The 17,141-nt window shown below is 49.0% G+C and overlaps 1 protein-coding gene and 1 long non-coding RNA gene across 2 annotated transcripts in view; one reads left to right on the forward strand and one right to left on the reverse strand.

Moving 5' to 3' along the window:
• Positions 1 to 7,323, reverse strand: part of LOC127483736 (uncharacterized) — a 97,883-nt gene extending 90,560 nt beyond the window's left edge. The window contains exon 1 of the long non-coding RNA XR_007910368.2: positions 7,203 to 7,323. This is a non-coding gene — a long non-coding RNA (uncharacterized lncRNA). The remainder of the gene's footprint in view (positions 1 to 7,202) is intronic.
• On the forward strand, positions 4,951 to 8,351 carry FOXB1 (forkhead box B1). The gene is made up of 2 exons (XM_051822347.2): positions 4,951 to 5,324; positions 5,623 to 8,351. The coding sequence occupies exon 2, from the start codon at positions 5,680 to 5,682 to the stop codon at positions 6,655 to 6,657; it is 978 nt and encodes a 325-aa protein (XP_051678307.1). The 5' UTR covers positions 4,951 to 5,324; positions 5,623 to 5,679; the 3' UTR covers positions 6,658 to 8,351.
• The last annotated feature ends 8,790 nt before the right edge of the window (positions 8,352 to 17,141 follow it).

Consider the following 17,141-nt stretch of genomic DNA (forward strand, 5'->3'; position numbering starts at 1 on the left):
CAGCAAAGCAAACACCAAATGGTATTTAGCAAAGCGATTCCAAAGAGAGGGCATTGTGCTGAGTAGGCAAAGAGTTGTTTTCACAAGCATTGAAATGGCCAGCTCATTATGAGCTGAGGCTTGGCACTTCTTGCCCATGGGGTCCAAGCGGGACCTGCACCTATCTCCGGCTACTTGTTTGTTTTGCGCCCGAGGTGGAGGGGAAACTGGGCCTTCCGTGGTCTCCACATCTCAGCAGCTGCTCCAGCGGGACTCCTAAAACACGCAGGGTGTGGGCCTTCCCGGTACCCCCTTCCCCAGGCAAAACAGACATCCGCAGGGGGTCCCAGCCACAGCTGGAGGCCGAACCTACTACTGGGAACTAAGGAGAGGACACCCCCGAAGTCGAGCACACCCACCTCCCCCCGTTTAGATGGGAGTCGGGAGAGCAGCAAGTAGACTCCCGCCTTTCTTAGATACCGGCAAGACGGGACCGCAAGGGGAGACCTCGTATGAGGCAATCGACCACTCTGGATAAGTTGCTTTTCAACCGCCCTCGTCCAAGCCCCAGGTGGCCCAGGTCCCAGCGGAGGAAGGACGGCCCCGACTTTCCCCTGCAGACATTTCTTCGGGCCACTAGGTAAAAGTGCGGCCCTGGGACCGCAGCGGTGCAGCTCCAGGGACGTGGGCGCGGGCGAGTGGGCTCCGAGTCTTTTCTCGCCGGCCTGCGGCTGGCACCGGAGGGGAACGCGTGCCCCTGCCCCCGCCTCTCCCCCTGGGCAACTTGGTTTCCAGCCAGGCACTGTGCGAATGGCCAGGAAGAGTGTTCCCGGGGCGGTCGTGGGGAGCCATGGAGGTCGGGTTTCCCCCGACACGTGCCCCGACGGGTGCAGGTCCCTCGGATATCCAGCGCTCCCAGGCCAAGAGATCGGGGTCGGGCAGGGTCCCGCTAGGCCCAGGAATCCAGAACGTGAAGCCGGGCGGTTCGGCGCAGCGGGGCTGGCGGGGGTAGAGGGGTGAGGGGTGCGCACTGCTTCCGTGGACAAACAGCCTCGGTACACTCTGGACGGCAATTTTTTTTAATTGACCGCTGACAGGCTGAGGGAGTTTGTTTTAGTGCTGAATACCCCGGGAACAAAATCTTTTTGAAAGGAAAGCTAAGTCGTTTCACGCCACCAAAGTGCAGATTTGGGGAAGAATGACGGATGGGACAAAGCGGCGCGGTGCATTAGCGCGCGTTCCCAGAGGGAGCCGAGCGCTCGGGCGAACGCGGGGGGCACCCGAGAGAACCGGGGCGGGGCAGACGAGACCCGCCAGGCCCCAAACCCAGAAAGTCGGCGGCGCGCCAGCCCTTAGCCCTCTGCCCCCCAACTCCCGGCACATTTCTCTTCCGGGGAAGTTCGGTGGGGAAGTGCAGAGGAGAGGAGCGCAGGACTGGGGTGAGCGGGAGAGAAGGCGGGCGGAAGGGGCCCAGGAAGGTGTCGCCGAGGCGCTCCAGGCAGCGACTTCACTTTCCCAAGTGGGGCTGGCAGGGATTGTTTTTGGCGCCTAGGAAACCCTCGGAAGCTCCGGCTACTTTCTCTCCACCTCCCCTCCCCACCCCCACCCCCCGTCGCTGTTTGGTAAATATTAACAAACCAGGGAGAGTTGTTTTCTCGAGTGTGGATGGAGGGGCGGGCGGGGGCTGGCTGGGGACCGCTTTCCCCACCCGGAGCCCCCTCCCCCTCCCGCAGCCCCACCCTTCCTGCACACTCACGCGCACACACACACGCACACACCTGCTTGACAACAGAAGGAATCAAAATCAATATTGTGTGTCACCCCTCTGTCTCCTTTTTACTCCCCCAGCAGCCCGGGTGCCACTGGAGCGAATTGTGGATTTACGGTGGGAAATTAGCATAAATTATTACGAAATCCGTAGCCGTGTGTGGTCCAGCTTGTGGGAAAAGAGGCTATTACGAACTCGGCAAGCGAAAGGCGGTCGGTGGCGGGCTCTGGGGAGGCGATGAATAGCTGTTGCGCGAAGGAGATTTCCATTTGGTGTGCACATGGGTATAATTGACTTATGTGTATTTTATACAGTTTTCCCAACAACTCTGTAAGCCTCCGGGTCGGACGTGCCTCCCCCACCCCATCCCAAGCTTCTGTTTGCTTTGGATTGTGTACAATAGACTCTGATGCACTTTTCAAGATTTCTGGAAAGTGCTCCTTCCCTTCTCCACCTCTTCATAATACCAGTCTTAAAATGCTGTCGACGGTATGCAAATCCACCCGCCCAACCCCAGGCTGGGCAAACCTCCAGCAGGAACCAAGGTATAACTTTGTAGCAAAGCAGATTTTAAATGGGCATCTCCCCACTTTTATCGGCACCCAATGGCAAACTGGTAGTTAGGTCCCGTTAACTTAATTCACACCGGGCAGGAGCAGTGCGCCTCAACTCTCATTCCTACTCTTATTTTCAGATGACTCAGACATGGATTCCTACTTGGATCCTCGCATGTTGGATATCTGAAGTTGACAACATTCCCGGGGAGATAGACAAAGATTTATTTCAACTTTTTTTTTTTTTTAACTCCCAATGTTTCTTCTCTGAGACTTGAATCTTCTGTTTACTCTGAGCAATGATTTCAACAGCCATACAATGGCCTTTCGCAAGACAACAAAATGCCAGTTGTTGAAAGAAGAAAACACTCCCCCCCCCCCCCCGCCCAATTCCCACCTTCAAAAGGCATCCGTACGGGGTAGAAGAGACTCACCCCAGCTGTCACTGGGTGGATGGCAAGATTTTGCTCCTATGGTTCGAATCCCCTATGCAACCACCCTACACATCAGTGTGAACTGATGCACCTATCTGCTGAGCGGACCCTAAAAATTCTTGGCAGGTTGGATGCTGGTACCTTTTCAGCCCAAGAGAGCTCCTGCTGCTCCCATAAGAGCCCAAGGAGGCCAGCTGTGGTCTGGAGCAGGAAAGCCTGGGCCACAGCCGTTTCGTTCTAGAAACAACAACACTTCCCCACAGGCTGGCTCCCCAGCTGATCCTGCAGCCGAACCGATCACGCCAAATGCCGCACCTCTTTAGGAGCTGCATTGCACGAAGCTTAGGTGAATTCTGCCGCTTCTGCCCAAAGCTGGGCCAAGATCCCCCCCCCCCCCATCCAGCTAGTTCATCTTCCAAGAAGGGCAATACCTTTATCTGCCCTCCTGGAGCTGTGCCCCCAGGGACAGGTTAGTGTCCCCTTCCCCACCCCCATGCCCCCCCCGCCCCTCCTCCCGCTTATTTTTTGCGAATTAAGGCGGTGACATTATTCCTTTTCTTCAAGCACTTCTGTTAATATTGAAAAACGTGCGCTTGCATCTCAAGCGAGGCAACCCAGACACGAGAGCCATTTCAATATTAATGAAATTGTTTAATCTCCTAAATTCGTCGTGTTTAAGTTACGTTTTGCTGAGTTATTGACCACCTCTGAAAACTGGTTAATGAAGTTTTGTGTGCATGTGTGTGCTCGCGCTAAAAGATCTTTTTTATGCTAACCCCAAACAGCTCCCCTAACCTAACCCCACCCCACCCCCCACTCTTCTTTGGGGGAAGGTGAATAAAGGGGGCTCTCACATTTGCAGACTTTGCAGGTGAATCTGTGTCGACCATAGGCATTGAGTGATTACTGCAAGGAAATGAAATTCTTTTTGAAACCTGAAAGGTTGGAGAAGGCGCAGAAAGGCGTGGGAACGGAGGATCTACTGCATGCAGGCGGTGTGGACTCCCTATTTATTTCAGAGCAATCTGATGATGATGACGCCAACGATGGTGATGATAATGATAATAATAATGATTCATTTAATCCTCCCAAGGCGGAGCCCAGCGCAAAGGAGCCTGCAGCCCACACCAGGAGGCGTGACCCCAGGCACCTCGCCCCCTCCCTCGCCTGCCCACTCCCCACCAAGGAAAACTCCCTGCTTCTCTGCCAGCCTCGGTCAGCAGTGCTGTCGGAGGGGGAACCGCAGGTAGCCTTTGCTGGGCTCTCTAAACCCTAAATAGATTCTCCCCTTGTTTAAAAAAAAGGGGGAGGGGGTGTTCCGACAGTAAAATGCAAATTCCCAGGAAACGCCTGGCTGCTGAAGTTTCAAAAGACCTGGGGAGAGCCAGAGTCCCCGCGGCTCCTCTGCTGACCGTGCGTCAGGCGGACTCAGGCCCTCCCTAGTCTGCACGCGGTCTGTGCCGACGGCCCCGGAGCCCGGACGACTTGGAAAGCAAGCATACACCATGACTCCTTGCCCAGGTAGACCATCTAACAACTTTTTTTTTTTTTTTAATTTGGCCAATACATGTCGATTCAAAATGAGCTCTTACAGGGGGCTGTCCGATGACATTTTGTCAGGATAGCTTACACCTCATCAGCCACACACCTGGTTGAAGCAGCGGCCAGCCAGGGCCAATGAATCGTCCACCGCCTGGAGGACCGGGGCAGGGGGAAGGGCTTGTTGGCATTCTAATAATCCACGCACAACCCCCGCGAGTGCTAAGCGCAGGACAAGGGTCGGCTTCGGGGGAGAGCCGTGCCTCGAGTCAGCTACCAATACAAACCCGAGATAACGCAGAGGAGACAGAACACCCCAGCCCGGCCATTTCCACGGCAAACATCCTCAGCGCCGCAGCTCCGTCTGTGACGCCAGCGGCCGCCCGCTCCCCGCTCCGCGGCCACCGCCTCCTCATACCTGCACCCGGCGACACCCGGCCACCGGCCGGCGCGTCTCGCTCCCCGCCACTGCCGAGGCTCTTCCCCATCGCCCAGTCTGGAGTTGGAAGTGATTCCTATTGGCCAAGGTGTCCATGTAAATAGGTGTGAAAGAAACCAGAGCTGGCCGGGCTCTCCCTCCCGCTCAGTCCCCTCCCTCTGCAGCCCCAGTCCCCCCTCCTTTCCTCCTCCTCCCAAGGCGATTGTCATATGATAGCTAAGAAGTGGCACATTAATGAAGCGCCGCTACAGGGGTCTTTTCTGCTCCTGTCACCGCTTAAAACTATCAGATGGTTCGAGGGAGGACATGGAGGCAGCCACCTAGCTCAGCGGAGCCACGGAGCCCACAGCAGCGCCCTCCCGAGTCCCCGGGTCTCTGCGGCCAACGTCCACGCCTGGACTCCGCAGCCGAGCTCGCTGCCGGCCGCACGCAAAGCCAGAAGCGCCGCGGAGGCAGCGGCGCAGGGCGCTGCGAGGCTAAGCGCCAGAGCCCTGGTTCGCGCCGAGGAGTCCAACGGAACCCGGACGCTGCTCCTGGGCCACGCATCGGGAGGAACGTAACAAGCAGCGCGCCATCCCGGATGCGGACGCGCAACTTGGAGCAACTTTAAGGTGAGCCGATCTCCGTGGCGTCCCCACCGCCTCCCAGCCCGGTCCATATCTGGGACTCCACTTACTTCCCTTGCTATCTTCGCGCAGCTGGCCGGCCTAGCCCTCTCCTGTCCCTGGGCCAGTCAGCGCGCAAAGTTGCTAGCCAAGGAGCGCGGGCGCCGGCTGATTAAGCGCGCAGCCCCTACCCGCAGCCCCGAAGTCTGTCTCCACCCCCTCCCTCACCGCTCCCCGTCCCGCCTGACTACCCTCGCGGTGTCCATGTGCGTCCCCACCCCTCCCTGACCTCCCCGCTTCCCAGATCCGAGCATTCCGCCTGCCGGCGCGGACCCAAAGCCAGAAGAGGACAAGTGAGAAGATGCCTCGGCCGGGCCGCAACACGTACAGCGACCAGAAGCCGCCCTACTCCTACATCTCGCTGACCGCCATGGCCATCCAGAGCTCGCCCGAGAAGATGCTGCCGCTGAGTGAGATCTACAAGTTCATCATGGACCGCTTCCCCTACTACCGGGAGAACACGCAGCGCTGGCAGAACAGCCTTCGCCACAATCTCTCCTTCAACGACTGCTTCATCAAGATCCCGCGGCGGCCCGACCAGCCGGGCAAGGGCAGCTTCTGGGCGCTGCACCCCAGCTGCGGGGACATGTTCGAGAACGGCAGCTTCCTGCGGCGCCGAAAGCGCTTCAAGGTGCTCAAGTCCGACCACCTGGCGCCCAGTAAGCCGGCCGACGCGGCGCAGTACCTGCAGCAGCAGGCCAAGCTGCGGCTCAGCGCGCTGGCCGCCTCCGGCACGCACCTGCCACAGATGCCAGCCGCCGCCTACAACCTTGGCGGCGTGGCGCAGCCCTCCGGCTTCAAGCACCCCTTCGCCATCGAGAACATCATCGCGCGGGAGTACAAGATGCCAGGCGGCTTGGCCTTCTCCGCCATGCAGCCGGTGCCCGCTGCCTATCCGCTCCCCAACCAGTTGACTACCATGGGCAGCTCGCTGGGCACCGGCTGGCCGCACGTGTACGGCTCCGCGGGCATGATTGACTCGGCCACCCCCATCTCCATGGCGAGCGGCGACTACAGCGCCTACGGAGTGCCGCTGAAGCCGCTGTGCCACGCGGCGGGCCAGACGCTGCCCGCCATCCCGGTGCCCATCAAGCCCACGCCGGCCGCCGTGCCCGCGCTGCCCGCGCTGCCCGCGCCCATCCCCACCTTGCTGTCGAACTCGCCGCCCTCGCTCAGCCCCACGTCCTCGCAAACAGCCACCAGCCAAAGCAGCCCCGCTACGCCCAGCGAAACGCTCACCAGCCCGGCCAACACCTTGCACTCGGTGGCCGTGCACTGACCACACAGGAGCCGACGCCCTCTCCTTCCCCTCCCCGCCGCCTTGCTCACACCTCTCGGGGCTCCCGCTCCTGCCCTCCCCGACCGGGAGCCGCCACCCTCACTAGTCCGTTTCGCCTTGCCAAGTGCACCCTAGCTCCCTCCAGGAGAACTTTGTTCTGGATCCAGGAGACGAGACACAAAAAGTTGCAGACAGTCCAGGAGGCGCGCGGGAGCTCTTTTCGCTTCCCCTCCCTTCCCTTACTCAAGATAGGGGAAGGCAGGGTCCACCCGGGCCGAGCCGCGCCCGCGCCCCGGGGTCCCGAAACCCGGTCCCGAGGAACAGGCGGGGCAAATTCCGCAGCTCGCCTGCGTCCGGACGAGCGCGTCTTCCCTGCGCTGCAGTTCGCGGAGCTCTGAACTCTGCGACCCCGGGTCCCAAACCCAAGAAAACTGGCTCCCAGAAACGGGTCCTGGAACTGCTCCCCGGCGGAGGGCCGCGGCAGCCCGGCAGGGCCGGATCCCCCTGGCGTCTCGGAAAATCTGCTGCAAAAAGAAGCCACTCACCTTCCCACCGCGCCCGCCTCCGCGCATCTGGCAAGGGCTTCTGCGGAGCTTTTGGGGTTTTTGGTTGTTGTTTTGTTTTGGGTTTTGTTTCCTGCCGGAGGCTCCAAACGCTGCGAGTTAGGGGGAGAGGCTGCCAAGCGGAGAAGGGGACGCTGGTCCTGCGCGCGAGCAAAAGTAAAAGGAACCTTGTGTTGTTTACAAAGCCGCCCGGTAAAATGTCAACAGTGCACTTGGTTTCGACCTGGCAGGCGCGGAGCGGGCAAAGCCCACTTTACAAGTACCTGTTGTAATGTGAATGTTTACCCTTCCTTTCTGGCCAGGTTTGGGGATGGGGAGGGGGGAGGGGAGAGGAAAGTTAATTGGGACGTTAACTTTCCGACTACTTAGAGACCTTTTTAGCTATTTATTTTATTGTCGACAAAACTAAAAGAAAGAAAAAGCAGAAAAATGAAATAAGCCCCCAAATCAGGAAACATCAAGGGCAACCCCGGACGAACTCAGACAAGCTGACTGGGAACCGGAAGGGGGTTGTCACCGGATGGTTCTCCCACGGACGGCCTTACTGTCGGCTGCCAGAACTTTTCCAAGAAGCTGAAGGGCTGCGAAGAGGTGTAAATACTTGTGAATAGGAATGATTATACACTGTGTAAAATGCACTTTTGTTTGCTATATTTCTTTAGAGGCTTAGGTAATTTGCTGGAAAACGAACTGTTGTTCTGGTGTGACCTGCTTAAGTTAAAAAAAAAAAAAGTAGTGCTATCTGAGCTGTACGATTTTACCCTCCATTTTTCTTCCTTGTACAGAATTAGCATGGCATTTTAAATGTTGGTGTTCCTGTTCCCAGCATGCCTGTTTTAAGACAAAGAATTTTAAAAAAGGTGTCTACATTAAATTATGACCTAGTACAAATAATATTTTCTCATTAAAATATGTAAATTCAAATTTTAGTTTTCTGTGTCTTTGGAGAGTTGCTACAAACAATAACTTTGCAAAAGATGGAGGTAGTGTTTCCTCCCCTTCCCCAGCATTGCCTTCTGCAGTAGATTGTGGTTGCCTTTTGTATCACATTGGGAAAACAGTCAGACTTCCCTCTGTGCACCTGCAGATTGTGGGGAAAATTTACTCAAATGGACTCTGAAGTTATTTGTGCATAGGGAAAAAGGGCACCGGCTATTTCTATAATGCATCAGGTGCCCAGGATTAGTGCGGAAAGAAAAGCTTCTATTGGAAAAAAAATACAGTACTTTATCTGTGGTTTTGTTCAGGTTAAAATATACATTTTATCACATATACAGCACTTTTGTAAGTATAAGGCTTATGTAGGCATCAGGTAGAAATGGTACCAAGATTTAAAAAGTACAAAGAGATGGGTATTCATTTGCTCAATGCATATTTGCTGATGCATCTTACTTGGACTGAGGATTCATTTCCTTGCTCTTTTAAATTATTGCAGTTGTTTAAATTTTGTTCTATAGAAATTACTTAAAGTTTCACTTCACATGTCAAGAAACCCGTTCCCTTTGAACTGAAGAGATTTCTTTCACTCCTTCATGTGGGAAAATAAGACTTGATGCATTTATTTTAAAGATGTGAATGAAGTTACTTTAAATGCCTGACTCAAAGAAGTTGTTTTTCTTCAGATTTCAGCAGAGAATTAAAATTTGCTAAGAATTTATGGCTTAAGTTAATTGACACTTTGTTGAAGGGGTCCCTATATCTCCAGAGTGAGGTGTGTATTCAAGTAATGAAGTTACAAAACAAAGAGAAATTTAAATGGTGATTAACACTTCACTGTGTAAAATGATTAAACAAGGGATCCTGGTGGTGAAAACCTCACATAGAAACTATGATCATTAGGCCTGCATGAGCAGAGTTCTTAGCACCTGTGATCCTCATATATTTAGAGGGCTACCTGGAAAACAATTTAGGATTAATGCAAAGGGTAATTAATCCTGTTGTGACCATTTTTTTTTTTTGAAAGGAAAGATCCCACACACAGCCAAAAAAAAAAAAAGTGGAAAATAAATGAATCATTGGACTGATTAAAATGCATGAAGCTACTAAAGGTCATCAGACAGGGAACAACTAAACTCATTCATCAAGGCCAATTCACAATTATATCAACAAGATCAGCTAAAGAAAGCCTGGAAAACTTAGCCATCCTGGGCTAAGAAACTCTTGAAAGTTTGTTCTCTACAAGAAGTCGTCTACATTAGAAAAAAATCAAATATGGCCTCACAGTTTCCTGCAAAATAAAATCAGGGCCATCTCTGGACTAGTCTGATCTCCTTGAATTTAGCAACATTGAATCTGAACAGATGAAGGAAGTGAAAAGGACTAACATAGGCCTCATACATTTTTGAGATCGTTAGCTGAGTCAGGTAAAATATTCCTCCTAGAGTATGCACAGAATAAATAAGCGGTGTGTTCATACACAGATTCCCTACATGGAGGGAAAGAAGAATGCCAATCCTAGTTCTGATTCTGAGCAAAGGCGAGATTTCAACTCAGTATTTGAAAATGCTCTTTTCAGCTAGTAGGTTCGTCATGGTGTATTGCAAAGAATGAAATAACTTGGGCATTGTGAGCCCTCCTTTTACAATTGCAGGCATCTTTTCTCAGACGAAGTTGAATGAGGAAAGTAAAAAAAAAAAAAAAAATCCATTGATGATATTTTGACCTTGATCAGAAATCCAAAGGCAGCCCAAATACACAAGCCCCCCACCTTCACCCCCCAGCTCGGGACTTCTGCCCTGTTTAGTTGAAGTGCCTCACAAATAAGGAAGTTTATAACTATGATACCTTCAATGGCTCTCTTTGTCATGTTAAATCTTTTCACCTGGCTCAAGTCCAAAGTCAATACACCAGCTTTAAAATAAAACTGGAAGAGACCCCAGCATGCAGAGGGAAAGTAGTGTGTCATACTCTGAGAACGGAGAACAGTTGGACTCTGCTATTTTGTGCATTTGGGCAGTACTGACTTTTATGAATTTAGGTTTTGGATTTGGAAACAGGTATTCTGCTATGTGGGGTTTTCACGTGCTTCTGCATTTAACTGTGAGCTGTGGAACGGCTTACACCACAGGTGAATTCTGTACACTGTTCTCCCTGTTCCCACTGCCTGATTCGGAAGCTTGAAAGCTGAAGACGGGAGCTATGGGTGATCCTCCAAGCAACTTCAATACCATAGCAGGGAGATGAATTCCTTCAAAAGAAGGAGAACGCGGAGCATCTTGGAAGCATGAATCTGGTCTCGAGCTTAAATAAGGCAAGTTTGCCAGGTAGGAGGAGGGACCCAAGGCAAGTAGTGCAGACTGTAGATTTTCCATGGGTTTATGCAAGGTTGGGGGATTGGAGTGCAGAGTGGAAGGGTGAGCAACCCTTCACACTTTTCCAAATGCAAACTCCCTTTGTCAAGGGTATTCACCTAAGAAATGGAGAAGATCAGAATCCGTTCTTCAATTCATACTATGAATGTCAATTAATTTTTTCTCCTAAAAATCTACCTATGCACAGAAACACCCAAACAAAAACAAAACACAAAACAACCCAACCCACCGGCTGTGAAGCCTCAAAGGGGATGCATTTGTTTCGTTTAAACTAACAACAAATTATCTAATTAATATGTTTCAATTACAGCGTGAAAAGCCCAGCCCCTGGACCGCCCGCCGTGGGGGCACAATAGCCCCAGAGTCCACTCTGGTCATTTACAATAACTTCACATCTGTTTCTTTATTTTCCACTTTTTGAGTCTAAAACTCCTCTCAAGATCACTTCAAACCATGGCCCGAGTTATGAAATATGTCCCGGTGTTAAAGGGGGCTGCAACTTTGCCCACCGATGCTTCATTTGCAAGCAAAAACGTGAAAGCCCATTGAGGAGCATTAAACAAATATATTAGAATTCTGTCACTTTATGCAATTGAGTAGATCAAATGAAGGGTCCCGGCCACTTCATTCACTCTCATTCACTCGAATAGAAAATGCAAAGAATAGCAACCCGAGACTGGGCCACCGATGTAGATTTAGCTCCTTTTTACTGGGAGACAAAAAGGCTGAATTTTCACAAACACATTGCTGACTCGGGGACTAGGAAACCGGCACTGGAACCCCTTTGGAATTTAAATTCATTTTATCTTCCTCTCTCTTTGCGGGGATCTGTTTGCACTACAGTGCAAGATGCAGCCGGCATCCCCCGGCTTCTGAAAAAGTGGGGGAGGGGAGGCGAGTGAGTGGGGGGTGAGCCAAGTGGCACTCAGGATTCCCAACTTCAGGCTCAGGTCTGAGGGAATACGTTTGATTGAAACAAATCTTTATCTACATCAATATAAACATCATTAGATCACAGACATCTTGGAGGCCCTGACTGACCTCTTTGCATGGCTTACATCACAGAAACAACTTGTTCTCAAAGACCGGAACTGCACATGGTCATGAAGCTTTCTTTCCATTAATATCTCTGGTCGTTGGTGTCAAAACAGACCTGACAATTGAGCTTGCAACTTGACCTGCTCTCTCTCTCTCTCTCCCTACTTCCTTCTAGCTATCTGACCACTGTGATGATTTGAATGTTGCATTCAAATCAGGAGAAGAGATCTCTTTGGTTAGAATTTCCAAATCAGAATTCTCTTCCTTTGTCATTTCCAATCCTTAGAGGGATACAAACAAACTGCATGTGCCAGGGTAACTGGGATAATGCGTTATGGGAATACTTCAGACCCGGGTTTTCTATGGTTGACATTTGTTGCCTTGGTGAACTTTCAGACTTTTATGTGTCAACATCTTAGAAAGCTTGCAGGGACATTCAAGCTCCTTCTTGAGATAGAATAGAAAAAAAAAGTCAAAAAGCAAACTTCTCAGCATCCGAGGTGTGATTGCAGAGGAATGAACTGATATTTTTAACTTAATTGAAAGAGAAAATACTTGGAGGGCATTCTATTGGATTTTATAGTTTTGTCTGGTATTATTTCAAGGTCCATCAGAAGTTTTAACCCTTTTCATTTTCGTTGCAAGATTTATAAGATCACATTTACCCTATTCTTGGTTAAATTCAGGGGAATGGTGCTTGAAGCTGGACAAGGAATTGAGAGGGAAAATGCTCAGATTACAGATTCAAAAAAGAAATGGAAGAAATAGTTGGATGATTTATAACCATTAACCATCCAACTTGCTGGAATTGATAATAAACCAACCAGAAATTACCCTTGAAAAATTGGCAATGGCTGAATAAAACCACCTTAGGAAGATTTTTCCTTCCAGAACATCTTCAAGAATATTTGGACAAAGGGTTCCCCTTTGGGGGCAGCCTCCTTTTGCTTGTGTGTGCAAATAACTGGTGTCAAATCAGTTGCAAGCTTTTGAACGAACAAACTCTGGGAGCATTAATTAGAACAGATTAAGCTCACAGATAAAAAGCATTCTTTATCTATTGTTTGGAGACATTGTGATTTTAATTCATGCTTTGCAGCCTGAGTTATATTTTTATTTACTCAGTTAATTTCTTCTCCGTGTTCCCTATTAACTGGTTTACTAAGGTATACATAAAGAAAGGGTCGGTGGCAGGCTGAACTAATTATTTCCAAACTCTGCTTTTGCTACAGATTTCTCTCTTCTCCTTCATAAAATGAAATGTATGGGTCCAATGATTCCAGTATATAGTAGCATGTAGAGAAACTGTTCAATAAAGGATCTTAATTTTGTGCCACTCAGATGCAGCTTAGCGCTGATTAAGTAGTATCTAGAGTGTTTTGCATTAATTAGAGCAGCTCCTTGGAGAGACACTACAGCCAACAATGGTTTCACACAACAGGAAAACTCCCCATCTCCTCTGGACCCCTCCAGGAGAGCTGCTGCGGTAAAACCAAAGCTGCAAATGTCTGGCTCGCTCAGAAATACCAACACGTATTTTATTGATTTACATGTGCTTGATAGACTGAAGAGCCACGCAAAACAACAAAATGATCATTGATCATTGGTGTGGTATTCCACACCAGACCAGGAGCCATCGTCTTAGCATCAACTACCTGCCTCTCATCCACAATAAAGTAGAAACAACAGTTTGTTTCAAGATTCCTAGCGTGATTCAAGATTCATATCGGAGAAAAATTGACAAAGGATCATGCAACCATACCACATTCAATGGGTAAGTCCAATGGAAGGAACTATTTCTGGGACTGTCTAGACGATGCCAGCAGTTCTTGTTCTTCTGTTGTGTCTTGAGGGAAAGGGACAGCCAGGGGAGCTAAGATGAGATTTTCTATCAGAGTAGTTCAGAGCCTGTGTTCGCAGCGCTCCCCAGCATGCAAGAACGACTGATGACTGAATGATTGCAATTCTGGAAACAGTCCTGTTGGTTTAGCCTAGGTGAAAATGCCACGCCTTTGTTCCAGATGTCAGGAAACAGAGCTGGCTTCTGCTATGATTGATATAAAGCCTGTAAAATCAAAGCCACTGAAATGCATTTAAATTTATTTGCAGATGCTATTGGCTTTAGTAAAAGGAGAACCCTTCACATAAGACAAGAAAATGAAAATGATTAACTTTGACATAGAAATATAAACAGCAATTTGATTAATTATATTGCTAATTATTCTTTGCTGTAGAGCCAAACATCATCCAATCCTTAAAATGACAGATGCTGAATAAATCATATAAAATGATTACCTGGAGTTTCGCTGCAATGAGAAATGGCACCATTCAGGGAGAGATGTATATTGATTTCTAAACAGGTAATTGGTTTTGTTCTATTTCATTTAGAGCTTAGTTTTTACTGTAAAAATACATTATAAAATTTTAAAGCTATTTTTCCTATGCATATTTAAAAATAATTAATTTCTCCTTTCATTATCTCCCATAGTTATAATCAGTATAATACATTTCTTGTCTTGCTTTTCTCCAGCATTATATCATTTTCCCATGTAGCCATTTCATTTTCAAAACTATTGATTTAAAAAAGCAGCCTTTCCTTATTTTTTATGTATTTGAAGGACAGAGACACAGAGAGAGAGAGAGAGAGATCTTCCCTCCAATGGTTCACTTCCTAAATGCCCACAACAGCCAGGGCTGGGCCCAGCTGAAGCCTGGAACCCCACCGGGGTCTCACACGTGAGTGGCAGCAACCCAGGCATTCAGAAGGCAAACATTCCCACATGGGACTTAGGCATCCCAAGCAGCATCTTAACTGGTACACAAATGACTGCCCCAGAACTATTGATTTTAATGGGTTGTATTAAAATCAATTAAGTTAAAATGAGCAAATCCTGCCTCTCCCAGTTAGGGCATTTAGGGTGTTTTTAGGTTTTGTTGGTTTGTGTTTGCTAATGCAAAGATTGTTGCAGTAAGCATCTTTTATACCTAACTAAACACTATTTCCAACAATGTAAAATACATTAGCTTTTGCATGTTAAATTCCCTCACAGCTTCCTGCAAACTCAGTAATGCATTTTAATTTAGGGTTTCAGCTTTGGCTCTTCCATGTGGGATCTTCAAAAAGTTCATGGAAAGTGTGTACTATGAAAAAACTATGAATAGATTTCAAATTTTTTCCACAAAAAGTAAATTCACCTTTTCAAAAACAAGTTACTTATTTGAGAAGCAGAGAGAGAGAGAGAGAGCCTACCCACTATTTATTCCCCAAATGCCCACAACATCCAGGACTGGGCTGGGCCAAAGCTAGGAGCTGGAAACTCAATCCAGGTCTCCTATGTGGATGGCAGGACCTATCACTGCTGCCTCCCAGTTCTGCATTAGCAGGAAGTTAGAATCAGGTGCCAGAGCCAGCAGAGAAACCCAGGTCCACCAATGTTATGTAGCTTGTCTTTTAATTCCATTTTCCACTAACCTTTTGAAGTACCCTCACATTTCCAATGTTATCTGCCCTGCACATGCACAACCTGAGCAACAATGCCTCAATGTGGAATTATAAGGACACTGAATGTTAGGGCTGGAAGGGCCCTGAGAGGTTCTACATAAGCCAATTTGTCTATTTGACTCGCTAGGTGAATTCTTCTCATCTATTCCTTTATCACAAAAACTCAACAGCAACATGACACCAGGGTTGGGTTCTGAAAAGAAATCAAGAGTTCAGTCCTACCACAGATACCAAATGCAACCATAGCTACAACATCACAAAAATACTGAAATTGTCCAAATGAAGGCTTTGTGACTAGAGTGCACCTGCTGTACAAGTAGTTCCTGCAGCATGGCCTGCTGTGCCCTTTTTTAAGGTGGTGGTGGTTGGGGGCTGTTTCTTGGGGCAGTTTGTGGCCTTGGAGGCAACAGACATGGCTCAAAACCAGATCTCAAAAACCAAGGAATGTACCCTAAATCAGAACGATTTCTCATGCCCCTGATACTGTCCCCCTAAACTGAAAAAAACTTCTAGAAAATAGCCTCCAGCCTGAAGGGTCCAGGCCCGTAGCAGCTGTTGGCTGTTTTACTTTGGCAGCTGCTTTGGGGTGGCTAATTCTCAAGGGGCCGAGGGGTCCCAGCTGAGACATCGTCTCCTTACAGCAGCGTCTGTTTTGACCTTTCTTACGTGCTACTTTCATGCCTGACTTCTCCGTCCCAGGTTCTTGAGATCTTGTTTGTTTTTAGTAAAGTGGCTTACCAATGTTAGATGCATGACCCAGCGCCCAGCAGGTGCTTGTAGGTTAGAAGGAGGACAAGCACACGGCCCACCCACAGGAAAGTGCTTCTCATATCCAGTAGCTAAGACTGAAATCTTTCCCCTGAACTGCAACCAAGGTTTGTTTGAAAGGAAAAAATAATCATGAAGCCAAACTAATTTGTGCATAATTATTGCATTCTGTCTATAAACACTATCCCCTGCACTGGCTGTTCCTGCTCCTAGCTTCGCTCTCTTAACAGAGAGAGATGTGGTGGGAGAGGACCTCTGAGAGGGAAAGGAGAAGTTGGATGAAATGTCTCTATTAGCATGATCCTCTGTCTAGGATCCCCAGGATGTTTGGCAGCGTGTCCTTTTAATTCAGTTCAAGCCAATCCAGTTCAATGGGATTCAACCCAGCTCAACACACATTACTAAACATCATCTGCTACACATATCACACACAAGGTCTTCCAAGGAAATACATGGGTGCAAAGATCTGAATTTTAGTCTCGCTTTTATCCCCATTTAGCCAATGGTTTGAAATACGTTTCTTTGGCTCTCAGTTACCCACCTTTCACAAGGGAAAGACTGGGGTTCCCTCAGAGGCTTGTCCCAATGATCGAGTGGAGCAGAGTTGGCTAAAACAGATCAAAGTATCATGCGAAGTGAAGTTACTACTATTGTTGATGATAGAAAGATGGAAAATGAGAAATAGGGCACTGGTGCCTGTGGTGCCAGCATCCCATGTGGGCACCAGTTCATGTCCTGGTTCCTCTTCTGACCCAGCTCTCTACTAATGGCCTGGGAAGGCAGTAGAAGATGGCCCAACTGCTTGGGCCTCTGCATCCACATGGGAGACCCAGAAGAAACTCCTGGCTCCTGGCTTCACATCAGCCCAGCTCCAGCAGCTGCAGACATCTGGGGAGTGAAACAGCGGATGGAAGATCTCTCTCTCTCTCTAACTTTGCCTCTCAAATAAATTAATAAATATTAAGGAGAGAGAGAGAAACAGAAATAGAAATGAGTATTAGAAATTTTCTGCCCTAGAGGAAGTTGGTCTTATAAATCTTTTTAAAGATTTATTTATTTATTTGAAAGGCAAAGTTACACACAGAGAGATCTTCCATCCTCTGATTCACTCTGCAAATAGTATCAACAGCTGGAGCTGGGCCGGGCTGAAGCCAGGAGTCTGGAGCTCCATCCAGGACTTCTGCATGGATGGCAGGGACCCAAGCACTTGGGCCATCTTTCTGCTGCTTTCCCAGGGGCATTAGCAGGGAGCTGGATCAGAAGCAGAGCCTATGGGACTGGAACCTGCACTCTGATTTGGGA

The sequence above is a fragment of the Oryctolagus cuniculus genome, chromosome 12 (assembly GCF_964237555.1).
Source record: "Oryctolagus cuniculus chromosome 12, mOryCun1.1, whole genome shotgun sequence".
Classification (NCBI taxonomy): domain Eukaryota; kingdom Metazoa; phylum Chordata; class Mammalia; order Lagomorpha; family Leporidae; genus Oryctolagus; species Oryctolagus cuniculus.

Coding starts and splice junctions, on each gene's coding strand:
- FOXB1 (XM_051822347.2), top strand. CDS start 5,680: ATGCCTCGGCCGGGCCGCAACACGTACAGCGACCAGAAGCCGCCCTAC.